Source organism: Hyaena hyaena, unplaced genomic scaffold, assembly GCF_003009895.1.
Source record: "Hyaena hyaena isolate Hyena2069 unplaced genomic scaffold, ASM300989v1 scaffold_311, whole genome shotgun sequence".
Taxonomy (NCBI): domain Eukaryota; kingdom Metazoa; phylum Chordata; class Mammalia; order Carnivora; family Hyaenidae; genus Hyaena; species Hyaena hyaena.
Window position 1 is genome coordinate 966349 of NW_024080944.1, and position 18921 is coordinate 985269.

The following is an 18921-nucleotide window of genomic DNA, read 5'->3' on the forward strand; positions in this document are numbered from 1 at the left end:
GCTTTCTCTGATTTTCCTCAGCAGTAGGAGGACCCTCTCTGCTTAGTTTTAATTTCTCAGTTTTTCAGGTCCTCTTATTTTTTTATTTTAATATTTTTTATTTATTTCTAGGAGAGAGAGAGAGAGAGACAGCATGATCAGGGGAGGGTCAGAGAGACAGGGAGTCACAGACTGAAACAGGCTCCAGGCTCTGAGCTGGCAGTCAGCACAGAGCCCGACGCGGGGCTCGAACCCACGAACCGGGAGATCATGACCTAAGCGAAAGTCGGACGCTTAACCGACTAAGCCACCCAGGCGCCCCTCAGGTCCTCTTATAAGAGCTAATTTAACATGTTTCACCTATCTTCAGTATTAAGGTGACTTCCAAGTCTGCATTCTTTGCCTTAACGTCTCTTTACTCTCATTCCAATTGTTTTCCTATCCGGGCTCTGTCCCAGTCAGTCTGATTCATGGCATGTTTTTTAAATTTTTCTTAACATCTTTATTTGAGGTAGAATTCACATACCATAAAATTCACCAATGTAAAGTATACGATTTGTTGTTTTTAATATATTGACATAATTGTGCAACTATTATCACTTTCTAAATTTTGAAACATTTTCAGCAGCAGCAGCAAAAGAAAGCCTTATCTGTTAGCAGTCACTTCTCATTTTTCCCCGTTTCTCTCCCCCATCCTCCATTCCTAAGCACCTCCTGTCTACTTTCTGTCACTATAGATTTGCTTTTTCTGGACATTTTATGTAAATGGGATTATATACAATTCTTTTATGACTGGTTTTTCATTTGGCATAATATTTTCAAGGTTCATCAATGTTATAACAAGTATCTTTATTGCCAAGTGTTCCATTTTATGGGTATATGCCACATTTTCTTTATCTCCTCATTAGTTGATAGACATTAGGAGTATTATGAATAGAGCTATTATAGAGATATGCATTTTCATTTTGCGGGGATATACTAGGAGTGGAATTGCTGAGTCATATGATGACTTTATGTTTCACATTTTGAGGAACTGTCACACTGTTATTCAGAGTGGCTGTATCATTTTACATTCCCACCACCAGTGAATGAGATTTTCAATTTCTGCACAACCTTACCAACCTTTGTTTTACTATGTCTGTCTTTTTTATTAAAACCATCCTAGTGAGTGACGTGTTTCATGGTTTCTTAACCAGCAACTTTAGGGAACCCCTGCTGAGCTCCCTTAGTTTCCTTAGGTAGCTCATGGATGAACTTCAGGAGCTCTCTAAGTTACATGAAATTATATGCAAAATTCTGAGTGTTGGCAAATGTGTATTCTTTAAAAAAACACTAACTCCCTCAATTTCTCAAAGGGATTTATGATACAGAAAAGACGACTAACTAGTACTGAATCTTCAAAACGTGTTCTGTAATTTGTTATTTTTAACTCTGCTTCTGTCTAGTTTTATCAAAAGTGGTTCCATATCACTTGTTTCAGTCATCTGGAAGCATGGTAAAAATGCAAATTGCTGAGCATTATCCAATACCTATTGATTCAGAATACTTAGAGAGTGAGATCAGAGAAATTTGTGTGTTTGGGGTCGGGGGACGGGGGAAGAGTTTTTTTTTTTTTTTTTTAATTTAAATCCAGGTTAATTGACATATAATGTAATAATGATTTCAGGAATAGAGTTTAGTGATTCATCACTTACATATAACACCCATGCTGAAATTGCGTTTTAAAAAAATACTCTGCCAGTAATCAATATTAAGATTTGTCAAGTACTTACTGGAAGCCAGGTGCTCTTTTAAGCTCTTTATGTATTTATTTACTTATTCCTCACAGTAACCCAAAAAAAGAGTAGTGTTTTTCTCTGCTTATTACTGCTGTAAATAAAGATAAAAGTCATTACTGTATGTTCTTATAACTAGTCATTTACCAAAATTGGGCTTCATGTTAAGAAGTCTGGCCCCATAACTCAGGCCCTTATTGAACCATTATGCTCAACTGACTTTTAAGAAATTATTCTCAAGTGTATAGGTGGTTGAGAACCACTGCCCTAGCCTATTAACTCTAAGTTAAAAACAGCTAGTCTCTTTCAGTCTGTTTCTTCTCGCCTTCGAAACTTAGTAACTCACCCTCAGAAAGCCTTCTTCATGCTTTCCCTGCTGGGCATGTTTATCTATCTTTTATAGTACTTGCTTATTAATAGAGTCTATTGAATCATTTGTTTCAATATAATTCCTTTTTCCACAACTAGTTATCAAATTTCTCAGTGGCAGGTGTCTTACCTTCTTTTTTATCTCCTTAGTCTGCTCAGTTTTTATATAGTAAATATTCAATATAGTAAATGTTAACTGAATAGAGAAATGGTAACAGACTAACCATTTTAGTAGCCTAAAGGAGGTTAGGGTGACAGATTTTGACAGTATTTCACAGGAATGGTTGAATGAGATAATTCTGCAGTACTGAGAATTATACCAAGAAAGGACCCCAAATACTACCCCTTAGTTTCCTCAGGTAGCTCATGGATGAACTAATTGGGAATTGAATTTGATGGCAAAGATTATAAAATGGAGGATATTGAAGATAAGAGTAGCATGAACATATGAAAATAAATGTAGAAATTATACTGTAGTCCTTAAACGTTTTAGGAAAGAATCAGATTGGAGTTCTTTTTTTTATTATCATTTATCAGTCTATGTTGTGTCAAGAAAAAAAGATGTTCACAAGTAAGAAAAACGAGAAAAGCACATTATAGTAGAAACATACAGGTTTAAAACTCTAAGTTTGCTATACAGATAAAGTACTAGACTTTGAAAGACATTTCCTTTCTAAATAATATTTTTCTCTTTCAGGGTGATATTGGAAAAAGAAGGGCCTCGTTCCTTGTTCAGAGGATTAGGCCCCAATTTAGTGGGGGTGGCCCCTTCCAGGTAAAAATAATTTTTTTTAAGTTAAGCAAAATCGTGGCAGTCTTTTCTTGTTTCAAGCTTAATGACAGAAGATGCTGAAGAGAAGTTAAGGTGGTAGGTAAGGATAAAGCACTAGGGTATAAAGAACAGACCTCTGTAACCATCTAAAAGGATGGGCAGTTTGCACCATGTGGAGGTCATTGTAAAGCAGTTTTGTACCAAGTTTCAAAAGGCAGAGACCAAACTAAAGGAACCAGCAGTGAGAAAGAGGAATACCTAGAACTGTAGAACTAACCCTATTTTTTGGATTCTAGGACAAGCTAAATAGAATGGTTTCATTGCCTATTAAAGAAGCCAAAAAGACCTTAATACATTAGTCATTTTTCTCTGAGATCCTTTCATCTTAGACTTTCTTCTTCCATGATCCAGTCCTATAGAGTTCACATTCAGAATGAAAATGGAGAAAATCTAGGTCTGTATCCCATGTACTAAGTCTATGTCTTATTATTTATTGGGTTTCAGCTTTTTATGAGCTCTTTACTCTCTTAAAAAGCTATCTTAAAAATTTTTTCCTTACTGTAGAAATTTTTAAAAATGTATGGCATAAAGCTTGCTTGACATTCCATCTTAAACACATCACCTGTCATACTATATGCCTTCCTGGAGATGTTTACACTTATCTTTACAGATAACATTAAAACAGTTTAGTATATAGTCTTCCATTAATTTTTCTGACTTACTGTGTATGTAAAATGTATAATATATATACCTAACATTATTTACATTAATTTTTTTTATTTTATAAATTTACTTATTTAGATTCAAGTTGGTTAACATACAGTGTAGTATTGATTTCAGGAGTAGAACCCAGTGAGTGATTCATCACTTACATATAACACTCAGTGCTCACCCCAACAAATGCCCTTCTCCCGTCTAGCTCATCCCGTCCACACACCTCCCCTCTAGCTACCCTGTTTGTCCTCTGTATTTAAGAGTCTCTTATAGTTTGCCTCTATCTCTGTTTTTATCTTATTATTTCTTCCCTTTGTCTGTGTTCTTCTATATTAATTTAATCATATTTAATATAGTTCACCAAATTTGTGTTGAAGGTTTTCCCATTGAAAATATGTAGGGTTTTTTTTTTCATTGCATAGTATGGCTACTCTGTCATTAATAAGCATTCCCTTACTGATAAACCTTTAGATTTATCTGATTTCCACATTTTTTCTGTTGAAAACAGTGGTTTTGTCAACATAGCTACACTTTTATCTTTGAGTACTTAAGCAAGTGTATTTCTTCATGATAGTTACTTAAAAGTAAAATTTCTGTAAAAAAGAACACATGCATATTTGAAATCAATGAATATTGTTCAATTGCCTTCTAAAAAGGCATCCCATATTTTTATTCTCAAGTAGTGAATTAGTTGCTTTTTATCCACGTATTACTCATGTTGGCTACTATTCATGTTTGGAGTTGTTTTTTGTTTTTAATTTTTTTATGTTTATTTATTACTGAGACAGAAAGAAACAGAGCATGAATGGGGAAGGGACAGAGAGAGAGGAAGACAGAATCTGAAGCAGGTTCCAGGCTCTGAGCTGTCAGCATAGAGCCCGACACAGGGCTTGAACTCACAAACCATGAGATCATGACCCAGTCCGAAGTCAGACGGTTAACCGACTGAACCACCCAGGCACCCCATTCATGTTTTTTAATACTTGCCAAAGAGAATAAACATGATTTTCACTGTTTTAATATACATTTGTTTAATTTTTGGTTCAGTTACACCATCATTCCTGTAACTATTTGCCATACGTGTATCTCTTCCATGAATTACCTGTATATATTCTTTGCCTCTCTTCTCATTAAGAGGTCTTTTTTCTTATTCATTGCTAGGAATGCATTGTTTATACCTCTTCATACTTCATCATCTTTAAATATATTTTTTTTTCTTGCTCATAAAGTAGAATGTTTTTGTTTTGTTTTTGAGAGAGAGCATGAGTGGAGGAGAGAGGGAATCTTAGACAAGCTCGATCCCATGACCCTGGGATCATGACCTGAGCGGAAATCAGGAGTCAGACTCTTAAACGACAGAGCCACCCAGGCACCTCAGAATGTTTCATTTTAAATTATATTAACTTCCATTTTTCTTCAGCACACTAAAAAAGGCACAACAGTGAGACTCTGGCTATTTGTATTTGTTTGCCTATTATGTGGACAGATAATTAGGATTATTGGGAAATAACAGGATATTTGATGCAGCAAGCAGGTAATTCAGAGCCTAGAAACCAAAAAAATGAGGAAGTAGTTGGGATGCTTAAAGTCATATTCAATAAATTAATGGGACGTGTTCACAGATTAATGAAATGTTTACAAACATTAGAAGATATCATATGATGGAGGTGATTTCTTTTGGAATTATTTTGTCTGTTTAAGGAGACTGTGTACTACTCTGTATAATGTAGAGTAGAATATACCACCGTGTCTCAAATTTGTTTAATATATTTTTATTAATTGAGTCAGTTCTTTAACCCTCCCCTCACTTAAAAAATATCATATATATAAAATATGTTATATCTTAATAGTTTATAGTAATATAAACTAATTATATTAATTACACATTTAACAGTGTTTTTAAGTGCTCAAGCCGTATTTACTTCACTCAAGTGTGTTTAGTTAAGCTTTACCATTACATAAAGCCTTCCAGCCTTATATGTTCCCCGCATCAAAATCTTCTAAAAATACTTTTTATTTCAGTTGGCTATGAAAGTATTGGGGCAGGGGTGGTGGGTGTCTTTTTGTTAGAGGATGCTTTGCATTTGATGAACTTGACATCGAAGTTTGTCTTTTTCTTTCTTTGTTTAAAGTTTATTTTTATTCATTTTGAGAGAGAACATGCAAATTGGGGAGGGACAAAGAGTATCCCAAGCAGGCTCTGCACCACTGGTGCGGAGCCTGATGCGGGGCTCGAACCCACAGACTGTGAGATCATGACCTGAGCCGAAACCAAGAGTTGGACACTTAACCAGCTGAATCACCCAGGTGCCCCAGAAGTTTGTCTTTTTCTTAATAAGTCATTATAAGAAGTACTTCAGGATCTTTGTGGAAAAAATATAGAAATTAACCTGATGTTACATGAGAATGTGACTAAGACTTTATGTTTGTTTTTAGATTTCTCTAAAATTATAAAGATTAATTTACTTGTCATTCAAATCTTATGAATTAGGCAACATGCTTATTGATAAAATTTAAATCTTTATTTTAGAGCAATATACTTTGCTGCTTATTCAAACTGCAAGGAAAAGTTGAATGGTATATTTGATCCGGATTCTACCCAGGTACACATGATTTCTGCTGCAATGGCAGGTATGACTATATAATATTAAAAGGCAAAAAATCTTCTGAAGGCTAGAGACTTAATACTGAATGATGATGAATTTACATTGTACATTTAAGACAGTGAATGTGCTCTTCATTGATTAGCATCTGCAAACATAATTCTTATATTTATTAGTATATAGTAAATTTTATCTGGAGGTATACGTAAAATCTGTTATCAGTTGACGTTTTTAAATTAGGTTTGTGATAGCATACAGGTGATATAATATTTACATTGTCTTCTGTATTCTGCTGAATATTTAGTTATCATTTTTAACAGTTTAAAGAATCCAACCATAATTACATATAAATAAGTTATGGAGCTGTAATTTACTCTTCTCTCCTCAATTTCTGTTAGTGCCTTTTCCCTTTTTGCTGCATGTTTTGGCTTCTGTCTGAAATGTGCCGGCAGTTCTTGGTAAAGTATTCATTTTGTCCTGTGCTCAAATGAAGTTTTTGTGATGTATTATTAATAACTAAGAGTTCCCATAATTTATGTATTTTGAATACTATGTTTAGCATTCCATATGAATCACACTAGATAGCACTTGAAATTTAGGCATTGGCTATATGTATATGCTTGCTATAGATATGTTTTCTAGGGACTCTTCTATCATTATTGTTGAATATATATGATTCTAAAAGCAGCTAGTTCTGGGCCTCTACACTGCCTTAAAGATAAACTAGGAGATTGATTTGACCAATCTGGTTCTGAAATCATTTGTTGCAATGCGTGTTAGACAAAGCCACGACCTTTGTTTGGTTCATTCTCTGCAGCTTTCTGAGATTCGTTGCATATTTAACCATACCTTATGTTTCCAAATTATGCTGTGACTTTATTAATCAGATTATGACTACTTTCATCAATTGTTGAGCAGTAAATTGAGTGTCAATTACATGTTTAATAATGAGTGCTTTAAACTGTTAACCATTTTCTGTTTAGAAATAAATTGGATCAATTTGAACCACATACTTTAACAAACTAAGTGTAAGTTGGAAATAACTAATATCTGAAAGGTCAATAGCCATAATAATCTACCATATACCTTATAATTATTTTCAAGGCTTTTTCTATTTGGTAATTGTTGACTGACTTGTTGAAGTTTAAAAGCTGGAAGGAAAAACCTTAGAGGTCAAGGTAGTAAACTACTCTTATTTACCCAGGAGGAAAGATCTTGGGCAAGTTACACAATTTATATGAACCTCTCTTACCTTATCCTTGGATGTAGGTTGCTCTACAAAGACTTGGATTTTGACAATTAGTTTTTTAATACCATAGAGATCATCTAGTTACAACTAGAATTTTTTAAATAATACTTTTAATAGATGTTGAATATGAATAGAAATGATTTTACCTCTACAAATTTGAGTGGGTATAAGGTAAAAGTTAGTGGCTTAATTTCAAATTATATGACCACTGTATTAGGATCTTTAAGAATGTATTTCTGGATTACCAGTGTTTATGTTTTTGTTTTTTAAACTCAGGAAATTGTTAAAGAAATGTTAATCTTTCTTTTTTTGTTTTGGAAGACTTGAAGTCAAGAAAGTAGATGAGCGGTAATTTTTATTTGAGGATAGTTGTTATATATTCAGTGGTGTAAATTTAGGGTTTCAGAATACCTTAATTCCCAGTGGAACATCTTTTTTCATTAGGATATCTCATCAGAATTTATTACTATTTTTGTATCATGTTGCAAAGAATTTCAGTAGAATTGTCATTTTGTACTTTTTTCTCAAATGTGTACAAATGTCAACTCATAGTTTTATATCTATACATTGATACAATTCTCCAACTTGAATTCCTTGAATTTTTGTAAATTGATGGTCCTGTTGTTCAGAGATTATTATACTATATACTTATTTTGTAATTTGAAAATACTTCTTCCATTTGTTTGCAGTTACATTTTTCTGAGAATTGTGCTTTCAGAGCTTCCTTGCACTGTTCATGAGCATTAACACTTAGCTTTGCAGTTTTTATACATAACTACATGGTTGGTGAAACTGAATGGTCCCATGCAGACTCATTAAGGGAGCCTTTTGCCCCCTTTATTCTTGAAATAATCTAGACCAGATTGCTTTGGTTTTTCTTCAGAGTTACTTTTAGAAGTCTTCTAAATATAAATTGGGGGTACAAAGTGCTTAGAGGCAGTCATGTGAAAAATTGTGTTTTAACTGGCTATTAAAAAAATGCTAACCTTGTCATGTTAGTATCAAAAGGTGAACTAAAATAGACTGTAGTGATATTGCCTGCAAGATTTTGCCACATTAAACAGGATACACATTAAGGATTTAGTAGCAGACCTTATATGTAATTTTTATTCCAGATAGCCTGTTGATTTTGTATTTTATCCACATGAACTCAAGTGTTCAGATAGCAAACCTTTTTTCCTCAAAATTACAATTTATTTAAGATGGATCTTCTCATTTGTTTTAGTGTTTCAAGAGAAGACTATAGGAATTTATAAATTTAAATTTGGAGGTATAAATTAAAAAAATTATTTCCAATTGGAAGGCTATTTAATCAAATTAGGTAGTGTTGAGTCTTTATGTTTTACCTGTTTGTTTTTTCCTTCCCAACGTGTACCCTTTGTCAGACTGAGAGTATTTGTTTGCTTGAGGGTATTTGTATGTTTTTGTTTAAATGAACTTGCTTATCCCTCTGTATACCCCTGACACAAGTGTGCATACAAATAAGAGTATTGTTTCTTTATGGTAATTCCTAATTTTCAAAAGTTTTTATCTGGAATATATATGCTTTTCTATACAACATTACAGATTTAAATGAAAATTCTGATTTTTATTGGATTATATATTTAAGTAGTTATCACTTAATTTTTAAAATACCAGAAATGTAATCAGTTGACATTTACAGCATACCTTGTGGGTTTTATTTGCTCTTAGCATTCACTGTTATTTTTCAAGCTACATCTTTCTATTTGACCTAGTTTATTATTAAAGATTTTTTCCTCATTAAGAAGAAATTTTGTCTTTCCTAAATAAAATATATTTTTTAATATTTTATTTGTCCTTGGCAGTTTATTCAGCCAAATGGATGTTTGGACAGATGTTTTGTGTGTTTGTATATAAACATTCTTCCTGTTTTTTTGTTTTGTAGAACACAAGAACTTAAATATAAAATAATCCAAAATATTCCATAAAAATGGATGTGCAATATTATTGGCCATAGTGCAAAGGTTATAGGTATTATTGTAGCAACATATACTTTATTTAAAAAATTATAAATTATTACAAAGCGTTACTTGAATATTCTGGTTTTTTTTTTAAGACTTAGTAAGAAAAATATATTTACTAAGTAAGCTGATTATTAAAGCATAGAAAATCATGATTTCACTTCTGATCATGGTAGATAACTATGATTAGAAAATGGGATATGACAATCCCTTCTAAATATTTTTTTAGATTCCCCATTGACAAGGTTAGCATTTTTTTCTTTTAAGACAAAATTCGTCTTTTAGGTAAGTATTTGGACTCTGAAACTGCTGCAGATGGCAGAATTTTCAGTACTCGGTGCATTTTTTTAAAAAATTTATGGCCCATTCTGATATTCTTTTTTGTTTTTTAACTTAAAATTTTCAAAAGAGTTAGATCTCACAGTAAATATTTCTGAAATCCTTCCAATGGGATTCATTTTGTACACATGTTTCTGATGAGGTCACTGCTTGTTGTTATGATACAGAAAAGCCTGTGTCTATTTTAGGCATTTACTGTACATTTCTCCCGAGAAAAGAGTGAGATCGTGTCATCTCATGCTCCCCATCCGCAGGTCACTTCCTGTAGAAATATGGACTAACTTAAACCTCGTGAGTACTGATCTGAGCATCTCTTGCAGCCTCTAGTTATAAGAAACACACCCTGGGAATTTATAATAGCTATGGAATTAATAGAAGGCGGGAAGAACTTTTATTTCCTGAATTTGTGTGTGCGTTCTGAGTATTTTATAAAACTTTAATTCTGATCCCTTTATACTATTCCTTCTAGAAGGAAGAATGGGGTAATTTTTCAGTCATTGTGTAATAAAAGCCTGGGGTCTTCAGCTTGGCCATAATAGCCTTGACCTCCAAAGAATTTGATGACAATATTTAAGATAAATGTAGTTGTAAATGGTATAATACCATCCTACAACTTTTAGGAAAAATAGTAGTTCCCTTTGCTTAGCATAACATATTTTAAAAGTCTAATACGATGCTTTCTATTCTCTTGTCTGTTGATACTTAGCCTTCTACTTTCTTGCAAAAATATTGATCTTAATACCTACATTACTTTCCAATAAACACAGGTTAAGAATATGTGGGATCTAAGTTGTTTTAGTTTTAATTGGATTTTTTTTTTTGTAATTTTAATGTATTTTTCTTAGAAGATTAGGTGGGCTTAATTCTTACAGAACTTGACAAAATAAAAAGTGCAGAAAATGCAATACTACAGGTATCACTCACTTAATGAAATAGACATTTTCAGCAAGTTTCTTATAAGCAGGATTTCTCTTCATCTGGTTTCCATTATCAAATGGAGTCTTAGATGAAGGAAAACTTTAAAAGTTGCATTTTAAGAGTTTTAAACATTTTTCTAATAACATTCTAACTGTACTACTAACAGTATGGCCAGTACACTTCCATTTTGCTTTAACTGACTGGAGCAATATTAATTCTTTTTAACCTACAAATAGATCTTTCATACCTCTAAGTCAGTTTTAATGTTTAACAGGTACTCAGAATATTAATATGAACTAGCATATTACCAAAAATTCACAAAATTGAAATGCCACAATAAACAGTAATAGAAAATTTCTAAACTTCAGGGACACTATTCCCAGTATCCTTGTGTATGTTTGTCTTAGAAGTAGGAAGATCTGTTTAGCTTTGGCTGTTGGCCAACTTCAAATTGTCCTACTATGTAGAATTCTAAGTTGGTGAAAAGTTTTTGCTTCTTCCCACTTGTTTCATTTCTTGAATTAATAGACTATGTTTTTATAGATTTAATTAGCCTAATAATGTCTAGTTAGTTTAATAAAGTGTGGTTAAGAGAATGTAATAGCATCAAAATCCAGGACTAGAGTTGTAACTGTGGTAAAGACCAGTAACGTTATGCCTAGATTCTGTCTAATGGTTTGCCAGCATTTAGGCTAGTGTCTTTATTAAGATCTGGCTTATTATTGGGGGATTTGAGCCAGAACAGCTCTAGTAAGCACTGATGAGGGATAAAATGACAGCAGTCTCTTACTTACCTTAATTTTAATGTGTCCTGTTCTATAGATTAATTTGTATCTGGAAATGAATTTTAGTTAAGTGAGAAATACCTGTTGTTTGCGTCCTATCATTGTTCATTAGTGTGTACAGAGAATAATTAAAAATTTTATTCATGGATATTTAAAAATTAATTTCTAGTAATATTTAAATATTTTTGCAATATTTTAAAGTTTACATATATGGAGCTTTTTTCAGCCTTTAATTGAGGAATTTTGTGAGTTGGGAGAGTATTAAGCTTGGGTACTAAGTTTATATCTTTAAAAATAGAACTTCTATTTAAAAAAAAACTTTGATGCTCATCTTTACAAATAAAGTATAATAGATTGAATGAGATATTTACTTAGGCCTTTTTTTTTTTAAGTTTGGCATAAGGATTCCCAGTGTTAGTGAAAAGCAAGTATTTTTTCTTAATTTCTACAGGATAATTAATAAAAACTATTGTGAATATTGAAGAATATTTTGTTGCCTTATGCAGTTTTGTGACCTTTTACTAATAAACCCCTAATATTGCTCTACAGATATTCAGCTAATAGTAAATATTTAAGTTTAAAAACAAAGAATTATCAGATTAGAAGTATGGCCAGAATACTGATGTCTGGTGCACATTTGCTTTAAAATGTAATTTGAATGTATTTAGTTTGAGTTTTTCACTTAGGAAAATGAGAATCCTTAAAGCTGGAACATGCAAAAAAAATCTTTCCAAAATATTTAAACTGATCTAACAGCTTCATATTTTTATTCTCTTTTCCTTTTCTAAGAATTTATATATGAAAAGAAACTTTCTTAAAAAAAAAAAAACTCTTATTTTTATTATTCCTGACACCTGGTCCAGTACTTTAAATTTTTATTATTTTAATACTGGCACATAGAAAATTGTTGCTCCCTTACTAGTTTTATACATATTTATGTAGTATTAAAAGCACTAAAGAGAAATGGAGACTATAGACCTATTACAAAATTGTGAAAGGTGTTATCAAACCAAATTTCTATTCCACTTATCATGTTTTATAAATAGATTCAATTTAAGCATCGCTTTGTGAGATATCTGGCTATTTCTATGGTGTTAAAACAGTGGATTAAGGGAATAAATTTGAGTTAGCTAATTACCTGACATTATGGAAGGGAAAAGAACTTATGACACTAAATTCTACTTTGTAAACAATTTAGTAAAATTATTTTGCATTTTAGATATATCCATAGTAACTTCAAAAGCCAAGAAAGGATAATGATTGGTTGTGCACTATAGGTTAACTTAAAAGCCAAATTATTTTTACGTGCACCATAGCATTTTTCTTTCTGAATTAACTTTATTCATATTAAATGTGCTGGTTATATTTTACCTTTTTAAAAACAATGTACTTCACCTGCCTAGTATTTGATAGAAAGTATTAAAACAGTTAGGGCCTTAGACATTTCTGCCTGTAAGTTTCACTGAATTTAAAGTCCAGTTGAATAAATCTAGCTTGATAGGAGTAGTTCTGTGAAGTTTCTGTAGTGGTCTTCAGTGTTCACAAGAAATATATTAAAACTCTATTTTATATAGATGAAGCAATCTTCATAAATTCCTGTTATCAGGATGACATTTCATGTGCTATTTTTTAGTAACAGTAGGAAGACAGCAAGTAAAAGATACACACTAGTCTAGAGACCCTGGTCCAGAGATGTTAGTTTACTAACTAGAATGAGCCATCTTAGGTGACCACGCTCTGCACTGATAGTATATAGTACTTAACTCTTAAAGTAAGTTAGAACTACCTTCTACTCTGAGTTTCTCTCTTACATATCTATAAGTGAGAGGGAAGTTCCAGTTCCTAACTGTTTGAACTTTTGAGTTTTTGTATATGTTTAAGTGGATGAAAAATAGATCTTTCCTGTTAACCCTAACAGAAACCTTACTTCTGTGATACCATTATTTTAACAGTTTTAGTAAGTATATGTTTATATAAAGCATTTATAAGGGCAAACAACAGTCCTGTTATATAATCACCTTAAGATCATATATAGTAAATGCTGGCCTTTAGGTAGAATCCACTTTGAAGAATAGGAATTGTGTAAGGACCTCAAGTAGCTGTGTAGAGTTTGCATGCTAAAAAGCCTTAGGATATACCAAATTTCTACAGATTTGTCTGTAAACATGAGGTTTTATATTTAGCTTTGAGTATAGAGGGTGCCCTAGAGAATAATCTGAATATAGTGGGAGAGGAATTTATATATAATCAGAATTTGCTCTTAAAGTAAGGTCAGAATTTGAGAATGTAGATTGGAAATAAACTACAAATGTTCATGATTGTATGGGTTTATAAAATAGAAGTGTAAAGTATATGTCACTTAATAGTTTCTTTAATATAGATTTATATAATATTTAAAACCTTTAAGTTAATAGTTCTTCATTTTTACCAGAGTTCATTTTAAACATATTTGTTTAGGTTTTACTGCAATCACAGCGACCAACCCCATTTGGCTTATAAAGACTCGGTTACAGCTTGATGCAAGGTATGTTACTTCATCAAAACAAAATTAAAGTTGGTTTTAAATAATTTTTTCCTGTGAATTTATCCCTGTGAAATATCAGTGCCATGTATCTAACCATGTTTTTTCCCTTCTTTTGCTGCTGAATTTGTTTTTTTGTTTGGTTTTTGAAACTTGGGTCTACCATCAGAAGCAAAAGTGATGTATATAATAGTTGGCAATATGAGACTTTCCAGGGAGGAAAGTTATGTGTTTTTATTTATTTATTTGCTTGCTTGCTTATTTCCTTACTTCTTATTATTTTCCCAAGAGCACACATGAGAGTAGGAAAGAGGCAGAGGGAGAGAATCTTAAGCAGCTCCACACCCAGCTCAGAACCTGATGCGCAGTTTGATCTCATGACCTCAGCCAAAATCAAGAGTCAAACACGCAACTAACTGAGCCACCCCGGTGCCCCTATGTGTTGTGTTTTTAAATAAAAGAAAAAGAATATATATTAATCTAGGCCAAACAGTGGTACTTTCACTACATGAATGATTTAGTAACCTTATATACAGAGAGGCCTGGCATGGCTTCATTTAGCTTTCATATATTCATAGACTTGATCTGTTACCACTGACATCACGCCGTATGGTAGCACAATTCATTCATTTGAGAGATCTGTGTTGAACAGATACTGCTATGTTCTAGTGATATACCAAGAAACATTGGGGGCCTACTTTAAGTGGAATAGGCAGGGAATGTTTTTTTGAGCCCATTTTTAAGCAGAGGCAGTGGTCAGTACAAACATCATAGGTCTTAAGGTTAGGGCCTCTGGTGTGTTTTGGGAACTGAACAAAGGCCAGAAGCAGTGCAGTTTTGAATCTTGCCATCTCAGTTCCTATTGGCCTTTAGTATGGATGATGGGAAAAATAGTACTTTTATAGGGAGAGGATCCTATTGGTGTATTATAATATTAATAAAAAGACTTTTGAAACTTTTTTAGCCTTTCTTTCTAAAGTAGACTATAACAAATTTCCACTTTTTTTTTTTTTTTTTTTTTTTTACATTTTATGGCATGGGGAAGTAGTGTTATATCTCATAGACTAAATAAAACTGATTTGAGAAATCATTAATAATTATGCATGCTTAAATATCTGTTTTTTACATTTTATCATGTTGGACTGTCAGCTAGTTGGAGACTTGAAATAGCTCTAATTTTTGTTTCATCCAGAATAATTTTTAATGAATCCTAAATGGTGAAGCAAAACTCAAAGTTTATTTCTTAAAGCCAAAGAGATCTGAAAAGTAGTGGCAGATAAAACAATCCAAAGGTTAAAGAAATGTGAGGTGCCAGTCTATATTATACTATTATAAGCTACCAGGAGTATACTCTAGTATAAGGGGGTCCTGAAAAAAAGTATGGCTTAAAACCCTTTGATCATTTTTTTCACTTCTAATTTTAACACAAAGTAGCACAAGTTCTTGGGCCTGGGGGTGGTGGGGAATGGAGTGAATTTGGGGTAATAGTGAAAGGCTGGTTTGAGGATGCTCATTTATAACTGTGAGATCAAGAACAGGGCTGGTGTGTTTGCATATTACCCTTTGGACTTGTAGCATTTTAACTTCTTGTGAGGAAGTCTCTGATGGCAGAAACTGATTACAGTTGGTTGCATGGATCACTCAACTGAGAAAGTATTCATACAGTGTTAGTAGTTGAGAACAGTCATTAGCTCAAAACAATAACTAGTTCATAAAACTGGAGTAGTCTATATGTAGGTTATCAGGTGGGTGTCCTAACTGTGTTTTTATTTTATATCTGAAACAGGTTGTATGTAATTTATAAATAGGTAAATTTTCTATTTCTTTTCCTGTGAGTAGCATTTAAACCCATTTAATATGGCTCTATTGGGAGAATCATAGTATAAAGTAATATTTTTACAAATTCAAAATTACATACTTGTGTCAGAGTAGTTGCTGTGACCTTAAGTAGCACTAAGGAAGTTTTGTTGGACACAGTCCTCGGTAACTACTTGAAACTATAAGGTCCTCATTTACTGTGCACCATGATACTGGCTGTTGCCTTAAAAGAATCATAGGAAATTTGTGTTTAATTCATACATTTTGGGGGAAGAACTGAGTGGGTTTCAAAGAATCCCTCAGATGTTCACATACTAGATTAATTGTACTTGCTTTGTGATAAACGGTCATCACTGGTGTCTCATTCACTCTTTTATGTTAATAAGTTCAGAAGAAATCTCATTTGAACTAGATTTAATGTAATGTGACTGTTTTTATCTTGAGCTGTGGTCACAGTGTATTTGGACTAAAGGATTTTGTTGCTTATCCCTACAATACAAACTTCAGTGAGGACCTGAAACTGAAGATTGAATATAGTGTATTTTGCATTAGTAGAAGAAAGTACTTATATGCTCCCCAGATATCTACTATGACAGACTTCGGGCAAATGAATAGGATATCTAAAATGAGTGTTTTAAAATTTTGGTTTCACTTCTTGATGAATTAGAGAGGATCATTCTGTACTAGAGTGGCAGATTTCTACTATATTTTCTTTATTTAAAAATCTATATACTACTTTATTAATAAGATTTTTCATTTTTGCTCTTCAGGAACCGTGGGGAAAAGCGAATGGGTGCTTTTGAATGTATTCGTAAAGTGTATCAGACAGATGGACTTAAAGGATTTTATAGGGGCATGTCTGCTTCATATGCTGGCATATCAGAGACTGTTATCCATTTTGTTATTTATGAAAGTATTAAGCAAAAACTACTGGAATATAAGATTGCTTCTACAATGGAAAATGATGAAGAGTCTGTAAAAGAAGCATCAGATTTTGTGGGAATGATGCTAGCTGCTGCCACCTCAAAAACTTGTGCCACAACTATAGCATATCCACATGGTAAGAGGAGTTTGAGTTTATGGGAGTAAAAGTCTATTAATTTAGAAATATTTTCACATGTCAGCCAATAGCCCACTTACTAGCACATTTGTAATTATATTGAATTCCAGTAAAACAATATATAGTTTCTTGGGAGTTCATCATAATGGGATTAAATCTGTGTTAAAAGTGTTTTAATAGGTCAGTATATATTATAGTAACATGGTGATTTAGCATGGACTTTGGGCAAGTCACATTTCAGCCCAGAGCCAATCATATTACAGCCAGGTGACTTTGGGGCAAGTTTCTTTAAATTAAAAAGTATGGATATAGGTGGTATACTAGATACTTTATATACATTATTGCTAATCTACAAAAAATTCTGCGAAGTACTTACCTTCTCTATTGAAGTCTAAGTATGCTAGTACATAACCAGAATTTGTCTTTATTTTCAAATGAGAAATAAGAAATGTTAAGATTAAGTTGCTCAAAGTCACACAGCTTATTTAGATCACATAATTTTTTAGTGGAGGAGCTCAAATTTGAAATAGAGTCTGTAATCTCAAAGGGCCAGCCTATTTTACATTATTTCATGTTGGCAAATAAGTACATATGAATGATTTATTTCTCTCTGAAGTTTTACTTTATTAGCCTATTTCATTAGCAGAAAACAAAATTACTTAAGAATTTGTCTGCAGCGTGCTAAGGGTTTTTTGGGTAATTTTTATTGTTTTGTTTTAAATGTAGCCTTTGATTTTGTTGTGTTTGGGGTTTGTTTTGCTTTGGGATTTTTTTTGTCTGTTTATTTTTGAGAGAGAAAGAGAGAGACCAAGCTTGAGCAGGGAAGGGCAGAGAGAAAGGGAGACATAGAATCTGAAGCAGGCTCTAGGTTCTGAGCTTTCAGCGCACGAGCCATGGGATCATGACCTGAGCTGAAGTAGGATGTTTAACCAACTGAGCCACCCAGGTGCCTTTTTAAGATGTTATTTTTAAAGTAATCTCTACACCCAGTATGGGGCTCAAACTCACAACCCCAAGATAAAAAATTGTATGCCCCACTGACTGACCAGCTGGCACCCCTGCTTTGGGATTTTACGCTAGATGCTTCACTCTTGTTATACTGATGAGCATTTATATTCATCCTTGTGATGCGAAAGCTCTGTGGTTTTAAAGCTATATGAAGACAACTGAATCAGGGCTCTGAGTAAAATGAGAATTTTACTTGTAAAATGTAATTTATGAGTAAAACCCTCGAACCAATATGCACTGTGAACTTCTCTTAGTTTCCAGAGGGAAGTTCCTAACTTCTTTCTTTAAGAGAAGTCAAAAGAAGACAGTATCAACATTGCTTAGGCTCTGGCTCCTATGGAATGCCTAGAACTGTGGTGAGAGACAGAATTTTAGAGTTGTAAGCACCCCTTCTTTTCAAGTAAACTGATGTCATTACAAGAAGAGGTAGTTCATAAACAATATTTTGGAGTGGAATATATAAACGGCATTAATTTTTAGAAGCAGACACAAGAGATTTCAGATACTAACATTTGTAGTGAAAATGGCTCTAGGCCATCTCCCTCAGGCCCATCAGGAGTAGTGTGTTGGAAAAAGTCTTTAGTAGAGAGCTCTGAATTCTTATCCCAGCCTCTATCCCCAACTGACAAAAACCTCTCAGCAGTCCTGTTTCCTCGCCTTTCAAAACTAAGAACAATGGACTAACTATCCATGGACAGATCTATAGATAGAGATCCATAGATCTCTTAGAGCTCTAAAACTTTATGAGTTTTGCTTAGTTGCTTCCCAGATGGCACCTTTCAGCTGATTGGCTAGTATTTTGAACATTTCCAGCCTCATGAACATGAAATTTCATGTTGGCACTTGTGGACCATGGTGAATAGATTAGTAGCACTATTTTTTCGTTGTAGGGTCCACTTAAAATCTTTTCTGTTTGTCACTGTGTCTTGTGTATTCGTCTTTGATACCACCTTCATTCCTTTTTCTGTTTCTTCACTTTTTTCTTACCACATCAATTCTCCCCTTTATCTATATTTAGTATGCAACTGA

At 33.0% G+C, this 18921-nt stretch overlaps 1 protein-coding gene across 2 annotated transcripts in view; it reads left to right on the top strand.

Moving 5' to 3' along the window:
• Positions 1-18921, top strand: part of SLC25A36 (solute carrier family 25 member 36) — a 37269-nt gene that overhangs the window by 14224 nt on the left and 4124 nt on the right. Inside the window, exons 3-6 of one of the 2 annotated variants that reach the window (XM_039248545.1) lie at positions 2821-2898; positions 6140-6240; positions 13943-14009; positions 16595-16884. In XM_039248545.1, the coding sequence (XP_039104476.1) occupies positions 2821-2898; positions 6140-6240; positions 13943-14009; positions 16595-16884 (536 nt within the window). The remainder of the gene's footprint in view (positions 1-2820; positions 2899-6139; positions 6241-13942; positions 14010-16594; positions 16885-18921) is intronic. The other variant, XM_039248546.1, reaches the window with a different exon arrangement.